General features: G+C 42.7%; 1 protein-coding gene across 3 annotated transcripts in view; it reads right to left on the bottom strand.

The window, feature by feature from the left end:
* The window catches only part of LRRK1 (leucine rich repeat kinase 1), an 89,476-nt gene that overhangs the window by 31,534 nt on the left and 32,131 nt on the right, over nt 1–25,811 (bottom strand). For all 3 annotated transcript variants that reach the window (XR_015750798.1, XM_087972796.1, XM_087972795.1), the window contains 8 exons: nt 24,902–25,074; nt 22,474–22,594; nt 20,140–20,299; nt 17,706–17,982; nt 11,103–11,274; nt 8,678–8,841; nt 5,729–5,868; nt 1,135–1,384 (listed from right to left, as the gene is read on the bottom strand). Coding sequence is in view for 2 of the 3 variants with exons in the window: in XM_087972796.1 (XP_087828922.1) it covers nt 1,135–1,384; nt 5,729–5,868; nt 8,678–8,841; nt 11,103–11,274; nt 17,706–17,982; nt 20,140–20,299; nt 22,474–22,594; nt 24,902–25,074 (1,457 nt within the window). In the remaining variant the exon portion in view is untranslated. The remainder of the gene's footprint in view (nt 1–1,134; nt 1,385–5,728; nt 5,869–8,677; nt 8,842–11,102; nt 11,275–17,705; nt 17,983–20,139; nt 20,300–22,473; nt 22,595–24,901; nt 25,075–25,811) is intronic.

Raw genomic sequence — 25,811 nt, forward strand, 5'->3', positions numbered from 1 at the left:
AACGAACATTTAACTATGTTATATATACCTAAACTGAAATTTAATTTATTATCAGTAAGGGCTTTAGTTAATATTGGTTATGTAGTAACCTTTAGGGGAGATAACTGTATAATAGAGAAAGAGGGTAACTGCTACTTTAGAGAATGATTTATATGTAATACATGATGACCAGTTGAAGATGGCTAACTCAGTTTATAACAATGTTAAGCCACATGATGAATGTATACATTTATTACACAGATGTCTAGGGCACATTAATTTCAAAATGCTCAAACAAACTGTTGAATTGTCAGAGGGAGTAAAATTGAAACCCTGTAGCAAGTATTTAAACTGTAATGCCTGTAGTCAAGATAAAAGTAAGGTTACTCCTGCAAACAGACTTAATGGGTTTAAGACCAAAGAACCTTTAGAGGTTGTTTTTGCTGACATAATTGGTCTTAAGAAACCAAGCTCCAAATGTGTGTAGGTAACTTAAATTTGGCTTTCTGCCATGCCAACGAGCGAATGGCAATTCTCCAGTTGTTGTGTTAACTACATTGTTTAAAACATGGTTACTACACATTATGGCTTCACTCCACATCTCCTGATGTACTGGCCTGTCTCCTGGTAGCACCTCCATGCTCTGGACACTATGCTGACAGACACCTTCTTGCCATAGCTCGCATTGATGTGCCATCCTGGATAAGCTGCACTACCTGAGCCACTTGTGTGGGTTGTAGACTCCGTCTCATGCTACCACTAGAGTGAAAGCACTGCCAGCATTCAAAAGTGACCAAACCATCATCCAGAAAGCATAGGAACTGAGAAGTGGTCTGTGGTCACCACCTGCAGAACCGCTCTTTTATTGGGGATGTCTTGCTAACTGCCTCTGCTTTCCACCTGTTGTCTATTCCATTTGCACAACAGCATGTGAAATTGATTGTCAATCAGTGTTTCTACCTAAGTGGACAGTTTGATTTCACAGAAGTGTGATTGACTTGGAGTTACATTGTGTTGTTTAAGTGTTCCCTTTATTTTTTTGAGCAGTGTATATTCTTGAGCACAGTAGGTGATTGGGGGGGGAATGTAGGAAACTGCAGGAAATGAAATTCAGAAGCCATAATTTTGGGAGAAAGAATGAAAGTTCCTTATTACCTGGCTGGAAAGTCCGTCATGAAAAGTTCAGGGACCAGTTCCTGTAAAGGGACAGGTAGATCTGGATGCTGGGCACAGGTGATGTGGTCTTGCTCAATAGCCGTGAGAAAACAGTCTTCCATATTGAAGTACTGTCCATCTTCTTTTGGGGGGCTGTCTTCTCCATCCTGGGGCTTTGTGGTCGAACAGACGGGGCAAGGCACATATTGCTCCATCAGTAGAGTCCCGTCACTCTCGGTGGCAGTGAGGGCTGGAAAAATATAATTTATTTATTTATATATCAAACTTCTGAGCTATTCATCTCCCTCATAGAGGGGACACAAGCATGCATACTGGAGATATCTCTTTCAAGAGATGGTTGCCCAGAACTGGACAAGGAGGTGAAGAATGAGCAGAACAGAACAGAACAGGAACAGAATCATGTTGTCAACCCTGAAGCTGGCCTGGTGGAAGCCACCTTGGAAACTTCAGTGCTGCCACACTTAAAGCTGAGGTATAGGGAGGGGGGGGATTAGAGATACTGGGGTTATCTAGTCAACACAAAATACTTTCTCTTGGGAACCATGGATGTTCTCGCATCTAGCCAAAGAAAGGAGTGATGTCAGCTGACCAGCAGACACTGCATTGATTGGGATGTGGAGGCTGATAGGTTGGTTAAACAGTATCACAATCAGTTCCCTCAGAAGGCTAAGGGGCCTCCAGGGGGAGGAACAGGGGGTTAAGGTGAACCTTGACTTATTTCCCTCTGTATGTTTTGTCTTGCAGGAATTCCTCTTCAGTTGAGGGAGGCAGCCTGTCAACCTTGAAACTGGCCTGGCCGAAGCCATCTTGGAGCTTCAGTGCTGCCACACTGGAGCTGAGGGATAGTGGGGCGGGGATTAGATATAGCTGGGGTTTGTATTCAAAACAAAATACTTTCTCTTGGGAACCAAGGAAGTTCTCACACCTGGCTGGAGGAAGGAGGGGGGATGTCACCAGGCAACCAGACAGTGCCCTTCATTGGACCATGTGACTGACTGTTTGGGGTTGAGGGGAAAACTTTTACTTTTAATTAGGTGAAAACTGTGGAACTCTTCAGAGTCGGTTTTCACCAGATTTGTGCCAATATGATATGTCCATATAAAGCTATTCTTTGAGGAATTCATCTGCCACAGAGTTTTGCTTGGTATGGGTCTATTATTTGGAACCCTGACAAATGTTAATGGAACAGTTCTCTGCATAGACTCTCCACAATTAATTGAAAAAAATATACCTCATGGATAATTCAAGGCCAGAGAACTCCTAGGGACTACCCAGAGCATTATTTGATGGATATCAAAGAAGAGTCATGGTGGTGCAGTGATTAGTAGTACTGCAGGCTATTCTGCTGACTGCTGGCTACCTGCAATTTGCCCATTCAAATCTCACTAGGCTCAAGGTTGACTTAGCCTTCCATCCAGAGGTGGTATTCAGCAGGTTCTGACCAGTTCTGGAGAACCGGTAGCGGAAATTTTGAGTAGTTTGGAGAACCAGGAAATACTACCTCTGACTGGCCTTGCTCCCATCTATTCTCTGCCTCCCGAGTCCCAGCTGACTGGCTGGGTCTTTTTTTTGTTGCCCTGCACAGGAGAATGGAGCTGGAAAGCAGGTTAGTGGGGTGGGGAGAAAATGGGGATTTTGCAGTATCCTTCCCCAGCCACGCCCACCAAGCCATGCCACACCCACCAAGACACGCCCACTGAACCAGTAGTAAAAAATTTTGAATCCCACCACTGCTTCCATCCTTCCAAGGTGGATAAGACTGTTGTTGGGGGTAAGATGCTGATGCTGGAAACCACATAGAGAGGGCTGTAAAAGCACCATGAAGTGGTGTATAAGTCTAAGTGCTATTGCCATCAGAGGAATGGACAATGGGGATTGCAGTGACAGGACAGCTGAAATCTGCACTTGAATCAAAATAACATCCTGTGCTAGAAATGAAGAAGGCGGCCATAATCGTTAGTATCCAAAAATCAGAAGGAATCTGGCAATCCGCCCCCCCCCCCAATTTAATAAAATGCATAAAAAATGCTGATGGACTTCTAATTTTTGCACCTGCCCTGGGTTTCTGAGTCCAGTTGCCAAAAAATTCGAACTCTCTCTGAAGAGGTACTAGCTTCCATGCCAAATTCTTTTCAAGGTCTAAAAAGGCCATTGTAAAGAAAACTCCCCTCCTGCAGGCTTTGAGAAGCTTGCTAGAAATACTACTTACTTAAAAACACATTCCCTTGTAGGAGGTTCTAAATCTTAGGAAGTTAAACTGGTGGCGAATAGTTAGGGATGATAGCTTAGAGGACCTATTTATCAAAATCATCCATTTCAGGCCTTTTTTTTTTTTAATCAAGCTGCGCAACTTTTTTCAAGTTATGAACCATAATTTGCACTTGGTGTGCCCTGCTGGGGACAATATAGCAATAGCAACAGCGATAGCACTTAAACTTAGATACCGCTTCACAGTGCTTTTACAGCCCTCTCTGAGCGGTTTACAGAGTCAACCTCTTGTCCCCAACAATCTGGGTCCTCATTTTACTGACCTCGGAAGGATAGAAGGTGGAGTCAATAGTGAGCCGGTGAGAATTGAACTGCTGGCAGTCGGCAGAGTTAGCCTGCAATACTGCATCCTAACCACTGCGCCACCACAGCTCATTCCCCATATATTCCTCAATATTCTCCAAAGTCTTCTGATTCAAAGCAAAAATTTGATTTATATTGTATTTTAAATTAGTTAATACAATTATTTTCTCCTTCTGGCCCCCAAGAACTGAAGACAAAGCTGGCTATAACTTTTGACAAAAGTCTAAGATGTTTCTCCAAGGTTTCTAGGGATGATAGATAGCTCTGGACTTCTGTATGTGCTCCTTGATAGTAGACCCAAAGAAGAGTTCTGATAGATCAAGCCAAGATCCTCCCTGATCCTCCAATGGGGGTAGCACAGTAGCTAACCACATATTTATGGAATGCTTCACAAGGAGATGAATGTATATTCTACTACCACTGTGTAAGCTTTGGTGGCGCAGTGATTAAAATGCAGCATTGCAGGCTAATTCACTGCTCATGCCAGGAGTTTGATCCTGACCAGCTCAAGGTTGACTCAGCCTTCCATCCATCCCAGGTCAGTAAAATGAGGACCCAGATTGTTGGGGGCAAGAGGCTGACTCTGTAAACCACTTAGACAAGGCTGTAAAGCACTATGAAGCGGTATATAAATCTAAGTGCTATTGCTATTGCTGATGTTTCCATACGCACACACAGGTTGAGTCTTCAAAAACTAACAGTAAGTCCTCAGCATACACACACACACACACACACACACACACATTATTATATATATATATATAAATAAACATGCTGTTGCCAGAATCACCTAATCATGAAATCAGTAACTCTTAGTTCCGAATTTTTAGTACTTAGCTTCTTTATCATTTTAAACTCCAAGAATTTGAATTTACTTGTCATAATGCCATTCCTTTCTTCTTCTTCATGCCTTACCAACATTCAGAAATGATCAAAGTGTCAACCTAATTAATGGAGTAATGCGATGTTTAGTTGATGAATCAATTTACTGAGGAAGTTAAATGATCCGAATCTGCTTTCGAACAAAGACAACATTCTGACATTAAAAACACAGTATTCTTTGATTTTCAATGAGGCATGCATATTTCATAACTGGCATTTCAGGGAAAGGGAGGAAATGCATCTCCAAAATGCATTTATGGATGTTTTTTTTTTCATTCTGTTTGTTCTTTCTGAGTGCATGATCAGAGGCACGCACGCACACACCCACTTTGTATGAAATTATCCTCATGTTTGTAAACTTTTAAAGTGAGTTAATGTAATGTGACACAAGATGAAAAACATTTATGCATTTTTCACAAACCATTCTGAAGCAGCCAGTGCCATCTTTACAAATTATAGTGGAAGCACATCACCTGACAGTAAGGTTGAACACGTAGCCATGCTGAGCTGTGGTTTCTTAAATAAATAGTAATGGATTCACACCATATTGTAAACCACAAATTATGGCTTATATTCATAATATAGCATCTATAATATCTGTTGAACACCTGGCTCTTCTCACAGGTATCAGGCCAGAAAATTAAGTGAGATCGTTTAAATAGTTTAAGTGATTACTGTAGAGATTTTTTAGCTATGGTCTATCTCTGATATGATATCTTTTCATTGTTTTCATTTGTTGTATTTTATGTTTTTAGCTAATTTTTAATATGGCAGATAGGCATCTATATAAATTGAATGAATGGATGAATGAATGGATGAATGAATGAATGATGAGATGGATTCATACAGCATAAGAGAAAGCAAAACAATTACATAATTGTTTCTTGTAATATGATCATCCAGGATACCACATCCCTAAAAATAACAGTATTTCAAGCTTAGGCCACTTCATCCCCATTTTACCTGAAATGATAAGACAAGATAAAATAAGCTAAGCTAAGCTAAGCCAAGGTACGGTAGGCAAGGCAAGGCAAGACCAGGCAAGGCAGGGCAAGAAAGCTTTATTGTCGCTTTTCCATGTACACCGTGGCTCACATTAAAATGCGGAATTCATTCTTACCAGGAAACCATTGGTCGATCAAAGAATTCACATGATCAGTGATGAAAGCCATGGCTGAAAAATCCCTCACGTCTGACTGGCAGATGATTTTAATGCCGCCACTTTTCTTCTTCTTCCAATTCACATCAGAAGACTCCACGCTGCCGGAATCAAAGTGAAGAGAAAGAAGATTGAAAAACTGATCCAACGGAAGGAGAATTGGGTCTATTTCTAGCAGCTTTCCCGCTGAGACTTAGCAGCTAAGAAACCTCTCTTGTGCACTGTTATCTATTTTTATTTGTTTTTCTTAGGTCTACTCCTTTCATCCAAAAGGTGATGTACCTAAGGATGTAGCAAGAGGTTCAGGTTTCTCAAAAACTTGCAATCTCCTACTCTTTCACTCCTTGCAACACTCCTCAACTTACAACAGTTCATGTAGCGACCATTCAAAGTTACAACTTCACTGAAAAAAATGAATTATGGCTGTTTTTGACACTTATGACCGTTTGCAGCATCCCCATGGTCACGTGATCAACACATGGCAACTGACTCATATTTATGACGGTTGCAGAGTGTCCCAGAGTCATGAGACTTTCTAACGAGCAAAGTCAATGGGGAAACCAGATTCACTTAACAACTGTGTGTTACTAATTTAACAATTGCAGTGATTCTCTTAACAACCGTGGCAAGAAAGGCCGTAAAATGGGACACAGCTCACACAACCAGAGAAATTTTGGGCTCAATTCTGGTCATATATAAGCCAAGGGCTACTTGCATTCCTAGGAATTGAACACTCCACTTTCATTTCCCAGTGCAACAGGGTTCTTTTCATAATCAGAAAAGGGGAAAGGCTGGTAGTTGGAAATAAAACAATGGGAGGTTATATATACAACCCTCTGTGTGAACGCACAGCATGAATCCTGAAATTGCTCTTCTTTGTGTGAGGGTCAAAGAAGTTTAAAATTTGCATTTGTGCACTGAAAGTCCCCATTTGAAAGGTGGTGCATGCATGCTTTGCAAACTTGCAGGACTTAACTCTGCTTTCACTAAACACCCCAGATTTCTCTCAAACAGAACCAGGCTCAAAACAGTGCCCATGGGGAACAATTCATTATTGAAGATTAAGACAATCTGAGAAAACTGTGCAGTCTGGAACTGTGTTTCCAGCATTGGAACAGAACTCATCACTCCCCAAAAAAAGTTGATCTCAAAGAACAAAAAACAAAGGAAAACATTACGGAGCCACTAGCTGCAGTAAGATGAAAGTTGTGTGAGTAGGAGAATACGAATATTTACTTTGGCCTCCAAGTTTTCTGGCTTTAAAAATGTTTGATCTTCATCATTTCCAAATCTGAGGAAGGTTTTTTTGGGAAACGATAACCTAAAAGGTGGGAGTTTAGAATAATGACTTTCAAAGACCAAAGTTGGCCTTGAGAAAAATGTAATAAAGAAGAGGAGGAGGAGGAGGAGGAACAGATAGAGAAGATGGCCTTGAGAAAAATATGTATCATTTATCTATGGTGGATCTCCAGAGAAGAGAACTGAAGTCAGAACTGAAGAAGCTTCTTGGATGAGGAGCAAAATGTTTTTAAGGAAAAACAAAGTCCAGTTGCCTTTTGAAAAAGCACCTTTGGGTCATCTTCAGAGAAAATAGCACTAGCACGTAGACTTACATACTGCTTTACAGTGCTTTACAGCCTATTGTCCCCAACAATCTGGGTCCTCATTTGACCCACCTCAGAAGGATGGAAAGCTGAGTCAACTTTGAGCCTGGTGAGATTTGAACTGCCACATTGCAGGCAGCTGGCAGTCAGCAGAAGTAGCCTGCAGTACTGCACTCTAACCACTGCACCACTGTGGCTCAAAATGCCAGTTTCCTGCTTTTTCCCAGGCAAAGCAGTGGCAATAACTATAAGTAGTCCTTGATATATGGCCACAACTGGGACAGGAATTTATGTCACTAAGAAATATGGTTGTTCATATTGAGTAATTCCCAATGTTTGACTTTTTTGCCATAGTCATTAAGAAAATTACAGGCTCCTTAAGGAAATTTGATTTCCCCCATTGGCTTTGCTTGTCAGAAGCCCTTGGGAAAGTCACAATTGGTGATCACATAATTCAAGGACTTGTAAACTGGTGTAAATACATATAGGTGATCAAGCTCCCAATTTTTGATCATGTAATTGCAGGGAGACTATAATGGTTGTATGTGTGAGAAACAATTGTAACTCACTTTTTTCAGAACCGCTGTAACCTTGAATGGTTAAGGAAATGGTCATAAGTCAAAGATTACTGTAAAAAAAAAATCAGTCCCAAGACTGAATGGATCAACATTAATTTTGGTCTTTTAGGCTGCAGTTGTAATCACAGTTATTGGAGAGAAAACTCCACTAAACTCCATAGAGTTCAAACTAGCAGCATAGAATTGCTTGTCAACTTAATTAAAGCTAAGCAGCAGAGGTGGTATTCAGCCAGTTCTGACAGGTTCTGGAGAACCGATAGCGGAAATTTTGAGTAGTTCGGAGAACCGGCAAATACCACCTGTGACTGGCCCCGCCCTCATCTATTCTCTGCCTCCCAAGTCCCAGCTGATGGGCTGAATCTTCTTTTGTTGCCCTGCACAGGAGAACAGAGCTGGAGAGCAGGTTAGTGGGGTGGGGAGGGAATGGGGATTTTGCAGTTTCCTTCCCCTGCCACGCCCACCAAGCCACACCCACCAAGCCACACCCATCAAGCCATGCCACACCCACAAAACTGGTAGTAAAAGAATTTGAATATCACCACCAAGCTGCCGATGACACAGAACCTGAGACATTTTATATGGTTTTGTACCAGCTCTAACCATGATTGTGAAAAATTAAGCTCCCATCTCTGTACTTACCAAAAAATGATGAGAGGTATTTTTAAAGTTCCATCTTACTTTGGGGTTTGCAATGCCTTAGGACAGAATCCACCTTCTGTAATATTTACCTCAAATAGCCACCATCGAAGGAGACAAACAATCCTTCTTGCCAATAAATTGTGTGATTTCTTTTAACCCGGAATGTGCTGCATCTGTTTCTTTGTGTGCCCGTAAAGCTGTAGATTACAGAACTTCTATTTCTGTTCTTGGTCATCCTCTTGTTTTCAAAAAACTAGAAGAAGGGGGGAAAGCGAACATATTACAAAAAGAATAGTACCCGATCAGTAATAAATAAAATAAAACCTTGGTAAGACCACACCTGGAGCACTGCATCCAGTTTTGGTCACCACGTTGTAAAAATATGCTGAGACTTTGGAAAAAAGATGCAGAGAAGAGCAACTAAGATGATTAGGGGTTGGGAGATTAAAACATATGAAGAATGGTTGCAAGGTAGTCTAGACAAAAGAAGGTCTGGGGTGACATGATAGCAGTACTCCAGTATTTTAGGAGCTGCCACAAAGAATAGGGGGGTCAACCTTGCCATCAAAGGTCAGAAGCAGGAGGAAGGATAGATGGTGTGTGTACATGATGGTGCAATAAATGGTGTGTGTACATGATGGGAAATAGGAAGGGGAGAATGACAAGTGATAAAGACCAGAGAAACTCAGAACCAGTTTGTATCAGCACCCAAGGCCAGGCACCCTGAGAAAGAATGTTGATTACCCCAAAACACTTCAGTGTTCTCAAAACACTTCTGCGAGTTCTGATTGGCTAAAGATGTTCTTGGGGGGAGGATGGCTGGGATGAGGGGAAACTTTTCTGTATTTTTTGCTTGCAGGGAACAAAGATCAAGCCTTACTTTACTGCAGCCAACATCTTTTAGTAAAATAACTTTTTGTTTCAAACAAATGGAGTCGAGGGTCTTTCTTTCCTAAGGGATCAGATTGGGGCAGGTCTGACATCTGCTTTCTGAAAGCTAATCATAACCGTGTCCCTCAATCTCTTCCAATAATACAATGCTTCCTACATTATCTCTGGATCATCTTCACATTTTTCTTTGTACCTTTTTCCAAATCTTTTCCAGAACTAAAGGCTATGCTTAAAGTAAAGTCTGTCTGGCTCAGAGAACAGTGGAACCAATGGGTTGTTTCAGTTTTGGGAAACTATATTGCTATTGGTGGCATGTTTTGCTTGTTATCCAGCAATCAATCAGTCAATTGCATTGCCATTGAAGACTGCCATTTTGCATCCTTAATTCTGGGGTCATACCAAGAACACACCCTGCAGGGTTCCCGAGAAATACTTTCAACATGCAGTATAAACTGTATGTTTATATGAGCCTACCATGGCCCTGAAATCATACATAATTATTCCCAGTGTTGATACAAATCAGCTGAACAGTTTGAAGCGATGACAAGATAATAACAAGATAACAAGACTGGATGGCTAATTACACAGATTGCCCATGAAGTTAATGCCAATGTAATCAAGTGCTTAGAATTAACTAGTGCCAAATGTCTTTCTATTATGTCTTCAGCAGAACACACACGTTCTGGATATAGGCATGCCTGAATTTTTTTTGCTTTGAAGATAAAACAAAGCTTTGTTCTATAATTGCGAAGGACGATTTTGGTAGTTCTTAATGCCATCCAAATACCCTCCTTGGGATTGGACCAAAATAAAAAAAAAATTCGATAGGGAACAATAGATGTTATAAGGGATTTAATCGAGTGGCATCTCCATTAGCAAACTCAAATTTGGCTTCCTCGCCAACATTATTCTTGAAAACCCTGATTTCCCAATCTGTGCCCTGCAAGAGCATTAATACTAATACATTCTGATGACAATGCAATTCTGGTAAATAATTAAAGCTGGAAAAGGTACATTTTCCAAGGATGCTGAGTGAAGCTGTGAGGTGAATGGACTTTGGACCCCACTAAATGAATATAACTTTTAATTTTCATTGGTCCACGTACAGGGGTCCCCAAACTTGGCAACTTTAACTTCAACTCCCAAGTCTTAAAGTTGCCAGGTTTGGAGACCTCTGGTCCACAACAATCATAAGCTACTCATGAGATTATGATCATAAGATCATACAATCATAAGATGTTCACAGCTGATGCTTTACATTCCATCCTCAGCCAGAACAGATTATAGAAAAGAGAGCTGAGTTGCAAGAGATATATTTATAATTATGTATTTTATAATTGTACTTATAACTGTTGTAAAGAAGATTGGAAGCTACTTCTCCTGTATCTCTCCCACCCTTCTTTTCTGTTCAGATTTTCTCTTTTATTCATTTTAGCTCTGCCCTTGAGTTTCTTCTTCCTCCTTCTCTTTTTCTCTCTTCATATTTGTTTCTGTCCCCTTTTATCTTCTTAAAACCGTGAACCAAGCTAGATAAAACAATACATTCCATTGTAGACCGAGAAAGCACATTTGCCAAAATGTGTTGTGGTTTCATCACTCGCGGAAGTTCTTTCATCCGCATACCTGAAGATCCATCTCTGCAAGGCTTATCAGCATCCGGGCTATGAACCGTTGCCAAAACCCAACAGGAACAAAGCTCATCTTGAATACTCTTTGGATGGTGTTTGTTGTCTGGTGCCGTAAGCTGTGAACATCAAAGGCTGGCTTGGCAGGAAGCAGGTGGGGCAGGAGATAACTGAAACCCAGTTAAACATTCCGATTATTCAAGGTGAAGGTTTGGAAAGGAGAACTTCATTACCATCTGCTGGATGAAAACATCTACCAATACATCCCATTACTGTGTCTCATACTTCATGTTCAGACACTTAAGTTCTAACATCCTCTTTCCAGAGGTGGCATTCAGCAGGTTCTGACCAGTTCTGGAGAACCAGTAGCGGAAATTTTGAGTAGTTTGGAGAACCGGCAAATACCACTTCTCACTGGCCTCACCCCCATCTATTCTCTGCCTCCCATTGAGTCCCAGCTGATCGGCTGGGTCTTCTTTGGTTGCCCTGCAGAGTAGAACGGAGCTGGAAAGCAGGTTAGTGGGGAGGGGAGGGGAGGGAATGGAGATTTTGTAATATCCTTCCCTGGCCACGCCCACCAAGCCACGCCCACAGAACTGGTAGTAAAAAAAATTTGAATCCCACCACTGCCTCTTTCCTATTTCCCTCCCCCTGCCCGCCAAAATCTAGATTCTTCCCATCTACTTTTAGGGTGTTTTATTGAGGCAATTGTGGGTTTTGTAGGTTGCTGTGTTTATAACGTGACTTTGCACAAGGAAAGTACCTGCTCTTTATCTATGGAGATGCTCAGTCATCCAGGTCATGGTTGCCCCAAAGGTGCTTTTTTTTTTTTTTCCCCCTCAAGGAGGCAACTGGACTTTCTGGTTTTTCTTTGAAGACATTTCGCTTCTCATTCAAGAAGCTTCTTCAGCTCTGACTGGATGGTGGGGTATGGAAGGATTTATATTCCTTGCAGACAGCTGGTCATTTGCATCCTTTTTAGAGAGTCATTGAGGCCACTTGGAGGTTTATCTGTGTCTTCAGGGTCACCTGAGTGGTGCAAATTGTTGTGGAGCCTTCTTGGACCTGTTAAAAGGACTGTGTTGTAGATTGGAGATAGAGGATGTCGTATCACTCTCCCTCTGTTGAGAGAGGGCTATTCAATTTTGACATAGATGGCCTCCTTGACCCGTCTTTCAAACCAGAGATTCTATCTATCCAAAATAGGGACTTTGTTGTCTCCAAAAGAGTGTCCAGTGTCTTTTAAATGCAGATGGACTCCTGAATCTAGTCTTGATGTGTTTGTTCTCCTAGGTCGGGTGTCAGCAACCTGCGGCTCTGGAGCCGCACGCAGCTCTTTGGGCCCTCTGCTGTGGCTCCCTGTTGGGTGATCCCACCACTGGCTGGCCCTGCCCCTCACCCTCCCCTCCCAGTCACTCCTCACCTGGGCTGAGAAGGTAAAACATAAAAAACAGAAATGAGAGGGAGGGAGGGAGACCCATTTCGCACAGAAAACACCAGGAGCCACAAAACCTGGGTAGGTGTGGTGGGGTGTGTGTCATGTGACTGGGTGGGAGTGACCTTGAGTTGGCCACACCCACCCAAGTTTTGAGGCTCCCGGTGTTTTCTTTTCTGTGGGAAATGGGTCCAAATGGCTCTTTGAGTGTTTAAGGTTGCAAACCCCTATCCTAGGTTGTGTCACACCCTAAGAGAACAAACACATCTACAACACAATCCTTTCAACAGTTCCAAGAAAGCTCCAAACCAATTTGCACCACTCAGGTGACTCTGCGGACATAGATAAACCTCCAGGTGAACTGTTCTAACAACAGTTGTGATGATCTGCCACTGTAGCATCTTACACATAAAAAGAGCTTCTATTAAACACCTTGTCTTGGTTTCCCTGTGAAATGTCTAAGTGCAAAAATACTGAACACAATATGTTTTTAAAATTGTAATTGTCATAAAAAAAAACCCATTATAATTGAATGCTAGAAGAAGAGCCTGATTTTACAAATGAAAGCAATGAAGGATCTTGGTTTCTTTTAAGACCAGGAACCACTTTCAGAAAAAAGGTATACCGATGAAAAATTACATTGTACTGAATAATTAACTGCATTAACTTTCAGAATCGTGGCATGAATTGTGGTCAGTGGTCCTGAATAATGTATTTTCGGCTCCATATGGGAACTGAGACAAGGGAACAAGTTAGCTACAGTCTCAGAATAACCCTTAAACTTGAGCTCTTTAGCACAGAGTGCATTTATCTCTGTTAGAAGATTCCAAAATATGTTTCTTGGCTGACAAAAGAGACAACAGTTTTTCTACAGGGTCACCAAATGTTTGTCCGACGACCCAGATGCTAACTGCCGATGATCCATCCTAGAGAGCTAATCATAGTAACCGTGTCAATAAAGAGCAGCATTTGAACGAGAAGGCTCTGAAAAGGGTGGGAAAGGGAGACAGTGATGTCCTTCCTTGCTGTGATAGGTTTGTCAAGAAAAGAGGAGGAGGAGGAAGAAAGAACAAATTGAAGAAAAAAAATATGCTTTTTTTTTTTAAGCCCCAAATTAAACAGCTTCTGGTATTTAGAAGAGCTTCTGACTCATAGTTCAGAGAAACTCATGATGGCAGCATTGAAGAATCCATTTCCTTAAGACAAGTCCAACACAAATGCAAAGACTTCACACCCTATCTTCTTGGCAGAAGGACCTGCTAACGTGTCAACTTCATGCGCAAAGTTTATTTTGATTCTTTTTAGGCACACCCCCCAGCCAGATGTAATAAATTGGGTGGAAGGGAAGGGAAATAGACCTTTGCAATAGTGACACATTCTATTAGTAGTCTCCAGAAAGGATTGGATTGCAGTTTCTACTATTAGCCTCAGCCAGTGTGGCCAGCGGTAAGGGACTGACTGTTGTATCCAAAATCTGGAAACAACACAGTCTGCTGAATAAGCCAGGGTGGCTTTGTTTACACGTAAAGCTAAGCCAGAAGTCTCCAAACTTGGCAACTTTAAGACTTGTGGACTTCAACTCCCAGAAATCTGGGAGTCTTAAAGTTCCCAAGTTTGGGGACCCCTGACCTAAGGCATAATAAACCAGTGAGAACATCATTCCTGCATGAAACCAACTCATGCCATGTCTTAGCTGTAAGCTCCTTGTCAAAGAGTGCTTTTTTCTGTGTGTCTAAGCTGGTTCCCTTTTGATGAAATGATTTTATGGTGTCTTGCCCTTTTCAAAAGTAACATATTACTGTTAAAGTTGTGCGCAGGTTCTGAGGACTACGTAGGTATGTCCAGACAGTTTTCTTGGCAACAATATGGAAGCAACTTTGCTTCTTATATTTTTCCAAGAAGATCTTGGAAAATTCTAGCTAGTACGGCCTGATACAATGGTACCTCAGCCCTCATCTGTAATTCGTTCCAGAAGACCAGGGGTGGGATTCAAATTTTTTAACAAGCAGTTCTGTGGGCATGGCTAGGTGGGTGTAGCTAGGTGGGCATGGCCATGTGACTGGGTGGGCATGGCCTCCTCCTCCTCCTCCTCCTCCTCCTCCTCCTCTTCCTCCTTTTTGCAGCACCTCCCTGCACTTTTTTTGGGCCTTCTGGGGGGGGTGTGTTTTTTCTCCCAGAAGGCTTCCCTGGGGTCCATGAAGGAAAAAAATTGAGTGTGGGGGGGGGCACTCCATTTTTTGCCTTCCTGGGTCTCAAGGAAGCCTCCTGGGCAAAGCAGTAAGACAGCAAGGGGAATCCTGGAACAGCTGATCATAGGAACAGCTGATCATCAGAAGGGGGAAAAAAGAAATACCTTGAGGAGTGACTGGGTGGGGAAGAATGCAGTGAGCAATGTCTGGAATGCGCACAACGTTGCACATGCATGATAAGGACGCCGGGGCTGTGAGGGGAGGGGCAGGCGAAGAGGGGCAGGGCAGGGCGCGGCAGCCAGGGGCATGATTTGCTGGTTCTCCAAACTGTGCAGAATCATAGCAACCGGTTCTATAGAACCGGTCCAAACTGGTAGAATCCCATCCCTGCGGAAGACTATAACCAGTGAATACTGAGAAAAACCACATAACTTACTATGTGACCTGCTATTTCAACTGGAAGAAATAGCAAGTCACAAGGCCAGTCGACATCAGCAAGTTCTTCCTGGTGTGTCGACTATTGGGGAAAAGACGAGCGCTGGAACAAGACTGCTTCTTCAAAATGCACCAGATACCAAATTTGACATGTTTTGAAGAGCCAAGGTATGACTATAATTTTCTGGAGGTCTCTCACCTAAGTACTGCCCAAACCTGATCCAGCTTATCTTTTCAGCCCAAATAAGTTTAGATAAGTGACAGTTTCAACTCATAAAATATTTCTATGGTCTTTTTAGAGTTGCCAACAGAAAGGGAGAGGGGAGCAGTGCAGCAGCTTGCAAAACCGAAACTGCATTCCACAAATGTTTTCAAAGATAGTAACTAGGTGACCGAACTTTCTGCCACCTGCAAAATTCTAACTGGAGAGCATGATTGATGACTCTTGGATATGGATCTGTCCCATTGGAGAATATGAATTACGATACACCTGGGGGTGGGGGAAAACCAGGGTCAAGGGTGTCAATGAATTATGAGTCTCAGAGTCAGCTACACCCAGGCAGTGCCGGACATGTTAACTCCCAATAAATCCTTTTTAAGTTTTGGAAGTTTGGCTCGAGACTCATGATTTAAATGGAGGTAACTGCTGGAATCCTGACAGACAGTTTTATTGAGATCTTGGTTCTTGCTTGCAGAAAGGTCTGGGAAACAGATGAACAGGAAGATTGACTCCATCACAGCCAATAAACCACAAATATGACTCTGGCTTTAACCACTGCTTGTCATGTTTGAGCTCAGGACACAAGCTGGCTCTGTTTTTTAGCCCCACATGGATCTAAGAGGGTGAAATGTAAGGGAAATAAATCCAGAAACTGGCAGAATAAGCCATGAATACATGACTTATCAGACTGCCTCTGGGATGATCAACGAACCATAGGTGAAATAAATTTTGGCTATGCAAATGTCTTGAATAAAATAAATCCCTTGCATTCTTCTTTTACTTTTAATTCCATTAGGTGAAAGAGATCTTGCTTTAGACCAGAGGTGGTATTCAGCAGGTTCTGACAAGTTCTGGAGAACCAGTAGTGAAAATTTTGAGAAGTTCAGAGAACCGCCAAATACCACCTTTGACTGGCCCCGTCCCCATCTATTCTCTGCCTCTTATCGGCTGAGTCTTCTTTTGTTGCCCTGCATAGGAGAACGGAGCTGGAAAGCAGGTTAGTGGAATGGGGATTTTGCAGTATATCCTTTCCCCCAGGAGTGGAAAGGGAATGGGGATTTTGCAGTATCCTTCCCCTGCTACGCCCACCAAGCCACACCCACAGAACCGGTAGTAAAACATTTTGAATCCCACCACTGCTGTAGACATTCTTACAAAGGAGATTTTTTTTGGGGGGGGGGCACAGGGGGCGAATTTTAATGGATGGAATTTGTTTGGAGATATGATGGCCAAGGAGAACATGAGATGTTCTGTGTTTCATATACAAATATCCTTTCAATCTCTCTGGCTTCTTAACCTCCCATTAAATTCCAAAGGAAAAATAAACCTCCCGTGGAGGGTTGTTTTTTTTTTTTCCAGCTTCAAGGCTACTATGACCTTTAAGGCTGAATCCTTGTTTTGGGAAATTGTTGGAAAGAGTTTGGAGAAAGGTTCCACCTCACTTTGTCTCCACATAAACAGATAGTCCTCAACTTACAATTGTTCATTTGGTGACTGTTCATAGTTACACCACCAGTGGAAAAAACAACTCAATCACTACAGCTTTCCTGATCAAAATTCAGACACTTGGCAACTGACTCATATTTGTGACAGTTGCAGTATTCTGGGGCAGTGGTGGGATTCAAACATTTTTATTACCGGTTCTGTGGGTCTGGCTTGGTGGGCGTGTCATGGCTTGGTGAGCATGGCTTGGTGGGCATGGCTTGGTGAGCATGGCTTGGTGGGCATGGCAGGGGAAGGATACTGCAAAATCCCCAAAATCCCTCCCCACCCCACTAACCTGCTTTCCAGCTCCGTTCTCCTATGCAGGGCAACCAAAGAAGACCCAGGTGATCAGCTGGGACTCAGGAGGTGGAGAATAGATGGGGTTGGCAGGGCCAGTCAGAGGTGATATTTGCCGTTTCTCCGAACAACTCAAAATTTTCGCTACTGGTTCTCCAGAACTGGTCAGAACCTGCTGAATATCACCTCTGTCCTGGGTTCATGTGATCCTCTTTTGAGATCTTCTGGTAAGCAAAGCCAATGGGGAAGCCAGATTCACTTAACAACCGTGTTGCTCACTTAACAATTGCAGCGATTCACTTAACCACTGTGGCAAGAAAGGTCACATTCACTTAACACTTGTCTCCTTTAGCAACATAAATTTTGGGCTCAGTTGTGATCGTAAGTCAAGGACTACTTGTACACCAGATAATCGTACAAGTTTTTTTTTGTGCTTTCTGAGCCTGGTGTGTCTCTGCCAATAAGCAAATCATAGAAGGAGGAAAAGAAGTGGAGTGACTTTGTTTCATGACCCTAATCCCAGTCACTCTGCCAACGTACCTGTTGTTTGCTATCGGTAACGCAATTTCAAACTTGGCAAGGAATTGGAAGTATTGCTCTTCAGCTTCCTTGGTGAACCCCATCCCAACCATCAGCATCCTGAGGTCCTCGGCTTTGATCACGCCGTTCTTGGCAATGGACTTGGAGCTTTTGACGTTGAAGATTCTCTGCAGGCATTCAGACAACCACACCGGGTCAAGGAAGTAGAGGTTCCTCAGCCCATGGCTTGTGTCTGGGAAATGCATCAGCGTCCCTGTTTCGATCAGGAAATTAATGGCTGGGGGGAGAAAGGAAAATATCACTGTCAGGCTAATGGTGCAATCACCTTTTAATTACCCCTATCTCTTCTTTTTAGATTGCCATTCTTTTTAGATGCCACCAACCTGCCTTCCATGGAGGACCTGTATACTGCACAAGTCAAAAAGAGGTCTGTGAAAATATTTACAGATCCCTCACATCCCGGACATAAACTGTTTCAACTCCTGTCCTCAAAACGATGCTATAGAACACTGCACACCAGAACAACTAGACACAAGGACAGTTTTCCCCCCGAACGCCATCACTCTGCTAAACAAATAATTCCCTCAACACTGTCTAACTATTTACAAAGTCTGCCCTACTATTACTATTAATCTTCTCACCACTCCTTATCAGTCATCCCCTCCCACTTGTGACTGTATGACTATAACTTTGTCGCTTGTATCCTTATGATTTATATTGACTTGTTTCCTAGTATGATTTGATTGCTTATTGTACCCTATGACTACTATTAAGTGTTCTACCTTATGATTCTTGACTCTTGGCGAATGTATCTTTTCTTTTTATGTATACTGAGAGTATTTGCACTAAGACAAATTCCTTGTGTGTCCAATCACACTTGGCCAATAAAGAATTCTATTCTATTCTATTCTATTTTTAAAAATCGGAAGACTATCTTTAAATTCCTCTGTACTGGGGACCTCCATTCATTCTTGTAAGCTTTCCATGCGCAGTCTGTTGTGGCAGAAAAAGCAGAAGAGATGTGTATATTCACATTACTAAAAAAAATAAAATAATAAATACAAAAGACACCTACAAAGCTCCACACTGCAATCTGGCCCTGAGCCAAGCACATGGTTTCCAAATGTACCCCTAAACTATGAAATGCATTCCTCGGAGAATTGCTACTAGTCTATTTCGACTTGCAATTTATTTATAGGTGGTCCTCGACTTAACCACCATTCATTTAATGATTGTTTAAAATTACAATGGCAATGAGAAAAGTGACTTATTCCTGGCTCTCCCATTTATGACAGTTGGAGCATCCCCACGGTCATGTGATCAAAATTTGGACATTTGGTAAAGGGCATGTATATAGTATATGTCTATGGTATATGCATGCACATGCACATGTGCATGTACATATACATATATATGACACACACACACACGCACACACATATAGTACATACACGCATATCTCTTTCTCCCTCCCTCCCTCTCTCTCTCCCTCTTTCTCTGTCTCTATGTGTCTCCCTTTTGGTCTCTCTCCCTCCCTCTGTCTCTCTGTCTCTCTCTCTCTCTGACTCTCTGTTTCTCTCTTTGTATATATATATATGGTATAGGGTCTCCTGCTTTTGCAAGCTTCCCAGCTGCCTTCTAACAATCAAAGCCAGATTCACTTAATGACCATGTGATTTACTTAACAACCACAGTGATTTGCTTAACGACTCCGGCAAGAAGATTGTTCATATTTTGTGTTAAATGGTGAGCCCTCTTGAATTTCTTGCAGGCAGAAAAACATCTTCATTGTTATTCCCTCTGTCCAGTGGTGGGATTCAAGTGGTGTTACTACCGGTTTGGTGTAATGTTTTGCACGCGTGTAAAAAGAAACTAAGCTGTGCCGTCCGGAGAGCTAAAAAGCGCTGTGTGTGGGTGCGCAGCGTTTGAAAAGCCTCTTTTTTCTTGCTTTTTCAACCTCAGCTGTGCTGCGCAAAGCAGCTGAGGTTGAAAAAGCAGGAAATAAAGGACAGGTAAGAGCCTGGGAGGGCGGGTGGGCCAAACAGCAGCAAACACAGAACTGGTTGGGTGTCTGCTGTTCTTCAGAGCTACCGGTTCTTTAGAACCAGGCAGAACCAGTAGCATCCCACCCCTGCCTCTGTCTTTTATAATATCCATTCCTTCTTGAAATACTCGAAACACCCCCATGCAAATCATACCAGGAGTTCCTTATAATTGACACAATAACTAATTGACACAATTAGCTGCTTTCACTCAGGAAAACATGCAGCTAGAATGCAACCACAGGTCACTCTTTTGGGTTTCATGAACACCAGAAAAAGCTTGCTGCCTCAACGTTGCAGATACAGGCTTAGTTTGTGAGCAGAATCTACTCGTACGCTTCCAACCGTACTGTACACCTAGCTTTGGATAAAATTATTCCATGCATATCTACCGGATTGCATGTCTTCATAATCCTTGATGTCATTGGCTGGAGTTTTCTCAATGATTCCTTGTATTTCCTTGTCAGTGAGATATTGCACACTATCGTTTTGGCTTCTCCTCTGTTGCTCAATTGTGACGGATACTTGAAGGCTCAAATAGCTCCTCGGGACCTGTTACATGATAGTGCAAATCAATCTCTTCATCAAAGCAATGTATCTGCCCAGTTTTATATAGCACATTCTGGTTGCTGAGACTAGGAATGAAATTGACTCTGTTGTTGTCATGAAAAGGCTGTATTTTTTCTTTCCATATGTTAACTAGAATTCAGGGTCAACCAATAAAAAAACACCTTACTTCTGGATGCAGAAGTAAGCTATACTTTGTCAAGTATAGGCTAATAAGGTAAGGGTTCCCCTCGCACTTACGTGCTAGATACCAATATCACATGAAGAGGATTTTTTAAAAAAGGGTTCCACAGCACATCCTACCAGTTTTTCTGCCTATATCATGAAAGAAAATGATTTGATTCCTCAACAACAAAACAGCTTGGACCTTGACTCTGAAGAATTATGGGAACTGAAATTTAATATATCTGGAGGATAATAGGGAAGGAAGCTTAAACTAAGATGCTCCTAAATGTGCTTCTGGGGTCAACATTAAAGGTAAAGGTTCCCCTTGCACATACGTGCTAGTCGTTCCCGGCTCTAGGGTGTGGTGCTCATCTCCATTACAAAGCCGAAGAGCCAGCGCTGTCTGAAGACGTCTCTGTGGTCATGTGGCCGGCATCACTAAATGCCGAAGCTGCATGGAATGCTGTTACCTTCCCATCAAAGTGGTCCCTATTTTTCTACTTGCATTTTTATATGCTTTTGAACTGCTAGGTTGGCAGAAGCTGGGACAAGTAACGGGAGCTCACTCTGTTATGCAGCGCTAGGGATTTGAACTGCTGAACTGCCGACCTTTCTCACCAACAAGCTCAGCATCTTAGCCACCGAGCCACCGCATTTCACAGGCTAATAAAGTATGCTAATTAACTGTTCAAAGATGTAGGTGATGGTCATTGACTAGTCTATGCAAACTGGTTCTTTCCAAGCAGCTCCATGAATTCTAGATGCTGGTCTCTGACAGAAAGCCATTTGAGGAGACTAGAAGCATTTGAAATGTGGATTTACAGGTGGATGTTACATATAAGCTGGGTTGACAAAATCAGAAAGGAGGAGGTGATAACCTGCTTGGGAAAGCCAAAACCACAAAGAAGCCATAAAAAAGCAAACGTTGGAATCAAAACCATAAAAAAGCAAAAGTTGGAATCTTTTGGACATGCGATGTGACACCTGGAAAAATCCGGCATCCTTCACTTAATCCTCCAAGGAAAGATGGAAGGCAAATGAGGTCCATGCAGAAGAACATCGTGGCTTCAAAATTTAAGGGACTGGTTTGGATAAAAATCAGCATCATTTTTTCGTGCGGCTATTGATAAAAATAGGATTGGCAACATGATCGCCAACATCCTATGATGGATATGGCGCAACAACAAGAAGAAGCCATCCCAATATATCTGGATGGCCTTTAGTTGGATTAGACACACCAAGGAGGAGGATGGTTCTACTTATGGAGGATGGTTCTACTACTTGTTAGGAGACCTAAGGCAAACCAACATATCTGGAGGCAATACATCTTGGCAAACCAGATGCTGGCCATCAATCTCATGCACTGCTTTCAAACAATTCAAATGCATGTCCCAAATCTATCGTCGTGTCTAAATTATTCCATAAATAAGCAACTGTTATTACAAGATCCTTATAGAGCACTGGTCCACCCAAATTGGAGGGAGGGTGTTGGAGAAACAGCATGTAGAACTGCAGAAGAGCAACTTTGATTCTTTCCTCTTACCCCAGATGTTACTGAATTACAATTCCCAGCTTTCCCTATCAACTGTCTACAGGCCCTAGAAGATGTGGTTTTCCTAAACTCTGGAGAGCCAAACCTTCTCCCTACTTGACATAGAAGGTTAAGGAGACAAGGCTAGAAAAGCTATTCCCTGACTCTGTAATTCAGTCAGATTTATCCCTAATAAGGTGAGATCAAGAGAGTTGGAATTACAGCCATACTCAGAAGTCACACCCAGTTACAAAGTAAAGGAACATTGTGCAGACTAGTTTGTCCAACTTCTGCATCTTCTGGGCACACAACTGCAGCTAAGGAGTCTTAACATATATATGCCATGTTTATATTACTTCTCAGCAGGGTTTATGTGTCTCTTAAAAATGACAAAACAGAGAAATCCCTGACCACGCCCCCCCCAAAAAAGTGACACCACTGTCCCCTGTAGAAAATTACACACCAGTCTCCCAACAAGCCTCTGTGAGCCAATGGAATTTCCAACATCCTTCATGTTTGTGCTGACGTGGAAGATCAGCTGTCGCAACCCATCCAGGCCTTCCAATGTTTTGCATGAGAGTTCACTGCAAAAAGAAATGGCAAGAGAAAAATTGCATGTAACCCCTATTGTTATCTGGGATAGCAATAGCAATAAGACTTATATATCGCTCCATAGTGTTTTGCAGCACTCTCTGGGTGGTTGACGGAGTCAGCCTATCACCCCCAAGAATCTGGATCCTCATCCTTACTGACCTTGTAAGGATGAAAGGCTAAGTCAACTTTGAGTTTGTCAGGATCAAACTGCTGGCAGTGGGGCAGAGTTAACCTGCAATACTACATTCTAACCACTGCCCCACCACAACTCTTAGTGACACTTCTGATTTCATAATCTAGCCCTAGATTTCCTACTGGTATTTCACCCATAGATAAATCAAGCTTGACTGTGCTTAGCTTTTTGAGATAAGACGAGATCAACTCAGCATTCCTTGTTACATTTGCACCTTAACGAATGGTATTGCTTGCTGAAAACAGAAGGGAAAATATTTTGCTAAGAACCTAGTCCTGTCCCTTATTATTAGCAAAATTGGTTTGCCTCATTTATAGTCCAAACCAATTGTCCACTCTGAGCCGTAAGGCTGTCTTTCTAACCATGTTCTACTGTCTTGGGCTCAAGGAAGTGCAATTAAGAAGCAGACCAGGAACTCAGAGGCACGTGTCACGAAGAAGGCAGACAATAAGCTATTGTTGACCTCTAATTCTTTCTCTACTGAAAAAAACCCTAAAATCTCCTATTCAAAAGTCACGCTAAGCTTGGCTAACCAAGCCGTAGAAGGTTCATTACCAACACATTTTTGTGGGCAGCAACTGTGTCAGCCTGAAAGCTTAAGCATGGCGTGGTAATGCTATCTTGTGCTCTATTTGTGGCGCATGTTGGATTGAGCTGTAAAATTAGAACATTAGAGCTAGGTCTTGCTTCATAGAAAAGAATGTAACCAGCTCTCTGGAGTAGAATATGGTGAGGCAACCACAGGGCTTAAGGCCTAATCTCAGACATTTAAAAACCTCGATTAATGTTTAAGAACCTTGCTTAATGTTTAAGAACTGCTCTGACTTTATCACACTCCCCTTGGTCTTCTATCAGGATTCTGGCAATTGCCATCCTAGGCTGGCAGCCCCCTCGCACCTGCAGACAGCTACAAAGCTTCTTGGGGTTTGGAAACTTCTACCGGCAATTCATCCCCTCCTTTGTGAGGATTGCCAAACCCATGACAGACCTCCTTAAAGACAGGGGGCCCAGGAACGAAACCCTGCCCGGGACAACCCCTACAGTGGGACCTAACCTGCCAAAAGGCATTTGAAACACTGAAAGAACTGTTTGCAAAAAGAACCAGCATGAAGCATCCTGACCCCAAACAACATCCTTCATCATCCAAGTGGACGCCAGCGATGTGGCAGTGGGAGCAGTGTTACTCCAAAGAAATAACCAAGGATGCCTATAGCCCTGCACCTACACCTCCCGCAAGCTCACGGACGCGGAGAGGCAATGGGCTGCATGGGAAAAAGAGGCTTTCGTGGTGAGATGGGCACTGCAAACCTGGCACCACCTGCTGGAAGGGGGACAGAGACCGTTCAAAGTCTGGACTGATCATAAAAATCTGGAGGCCCTTAGGACCCCGTGAAAACTATCACCCAAACAAGTCAGCTGGGCTCAATACTTCCACCGATTCGACTTCGTGCTAAAACACATCCCGGGGGGAGGAACTTTCTGGCTGATGCCTTCTCCCATATGCCCCAGTACAAATAACAGGAGGAGGTTGTGGCCACTTCCTTGGTGCTTCTGGACAGTCTAATTCACAATCTTTCAGGCAAGGTGTTTCATAGCAGTGCAGGTAGTCCTCATACAGTGACCGTTCATTCAGCGACCGTTCAAAATTACAAGGGCATTCAAAAAGTGACTTAGGACCATTCCCCATGCTCACACGATCAAAATTCAGGTGCTTGGCAACTGACTCCCCTTTATGACGGTTGCAGGATCCCGGGATCAAGTGACCCCCTTTGGAGACCTTCTGACAAGCAAACTCAAGGGGGAATCCAGATTCACTTAACAACCATGTGACTAACTTAAGAACTGCAGGGATTCACTTAACAACTGTGGCAAGAAAGGTTGTAAAATGAGGTAAAACTCACTTAACAAATGTCTTGCTTAGCGACAGAAATTTGGGGCTCCATTGTAGTCATAAGTTGAGGACTGCTTGCAGCAAAACTCCCCAATTTGCTCACAGCTAGACCCATGGCCCCACCCTCCCTTAGTCATACTTGAATAATTGAAAAGCAAGCGGTTGGAAACAAGGCCTTGCCAGTGTGAATTGTTGCCCCCATATCCAACTTACTGCAAATGCTTAAATGTGATGTCTGGAAAACCAGTGGCTCTTGAACCTGAGGGAGATCGACAGAGGGCCAGGACATAGGCTCTTAGGGTGGCAATCCTCTCGACACGGAATTTTGTTTCAATGAGGTCCAGATGAGTCCCTACCACCAGCACAACTGAATTTGGAGCCTTGGCCTGGAAAGAGAGAGGGACATTAAGCTATGGTTCATTTAAGCCACAGTTGGTTGAGAGAGTCAGAACAAAGTAGATTTGGTCTTGCAGGTAAATGAAAGTGAACATTTCCTACTCAGCCAGTGACTGCTTTACATGAAGAATAGGGGTGGGAATTGGGTATGTCTAGTCTAGTGAAAAGTAGGACCAGGGGTGACATGAGAGCTGTGTTCCAATATTTGAGGGGTTGCCACAAAGAAGAGGGAGTCAAATTATTCTCCAAAGCATCTGAAGGCAGGACAAGAAACAATAGATGGAAACTATCCAAGGAGAGAAGCAACCTGGAATTAAGGAGAAATTTCCTAACAGTGAAGACAATTAATCAGCGGAACAGCTTGCCTTCAGATGTTGTTGCTCCATCACTGGAGGCTTTTAAGAAGAGACTGGACAGCCATTTGTCTCAAATATTATAGGGTCTCCTGCTTGAGCAGGGGGTTGGACTAGAAGACCTCCAACTGTGATGATGTTCTATGCTTCTTTTTAAAGTTGGTCTTGCCTGGCATCCCTCTGGAAGTTTTAGGTAGGGCAGACAAGCAAACCAAAGATAAACTAGGAAATACACCTATCTATAATTGCCACCACTTGCTTATCACCCAATGGCAGAGTAATTCCAGTTTTTCAAATAAGCCACAAGGCCAGCATTCAGACATCATGTATATGACATGACTTTATGCTTTATGGTGAGGTAGATATTGGTATCG

Source organism: Notechis scutatus, chromosome 11, assembly GCF_049901735.1.
Source record: "Notechis scutatus isolate UNSWTSFEM ecotype Mainland chromosome 11, rNotScu1.2, whole genome shotgun sequence".
Classification (NCBI taxonomy): Eukaryota; Metazoa; Chordata; class Lepidosauria; order Squamata; family Elapidae; genus Notechis; species Notechis scutatus.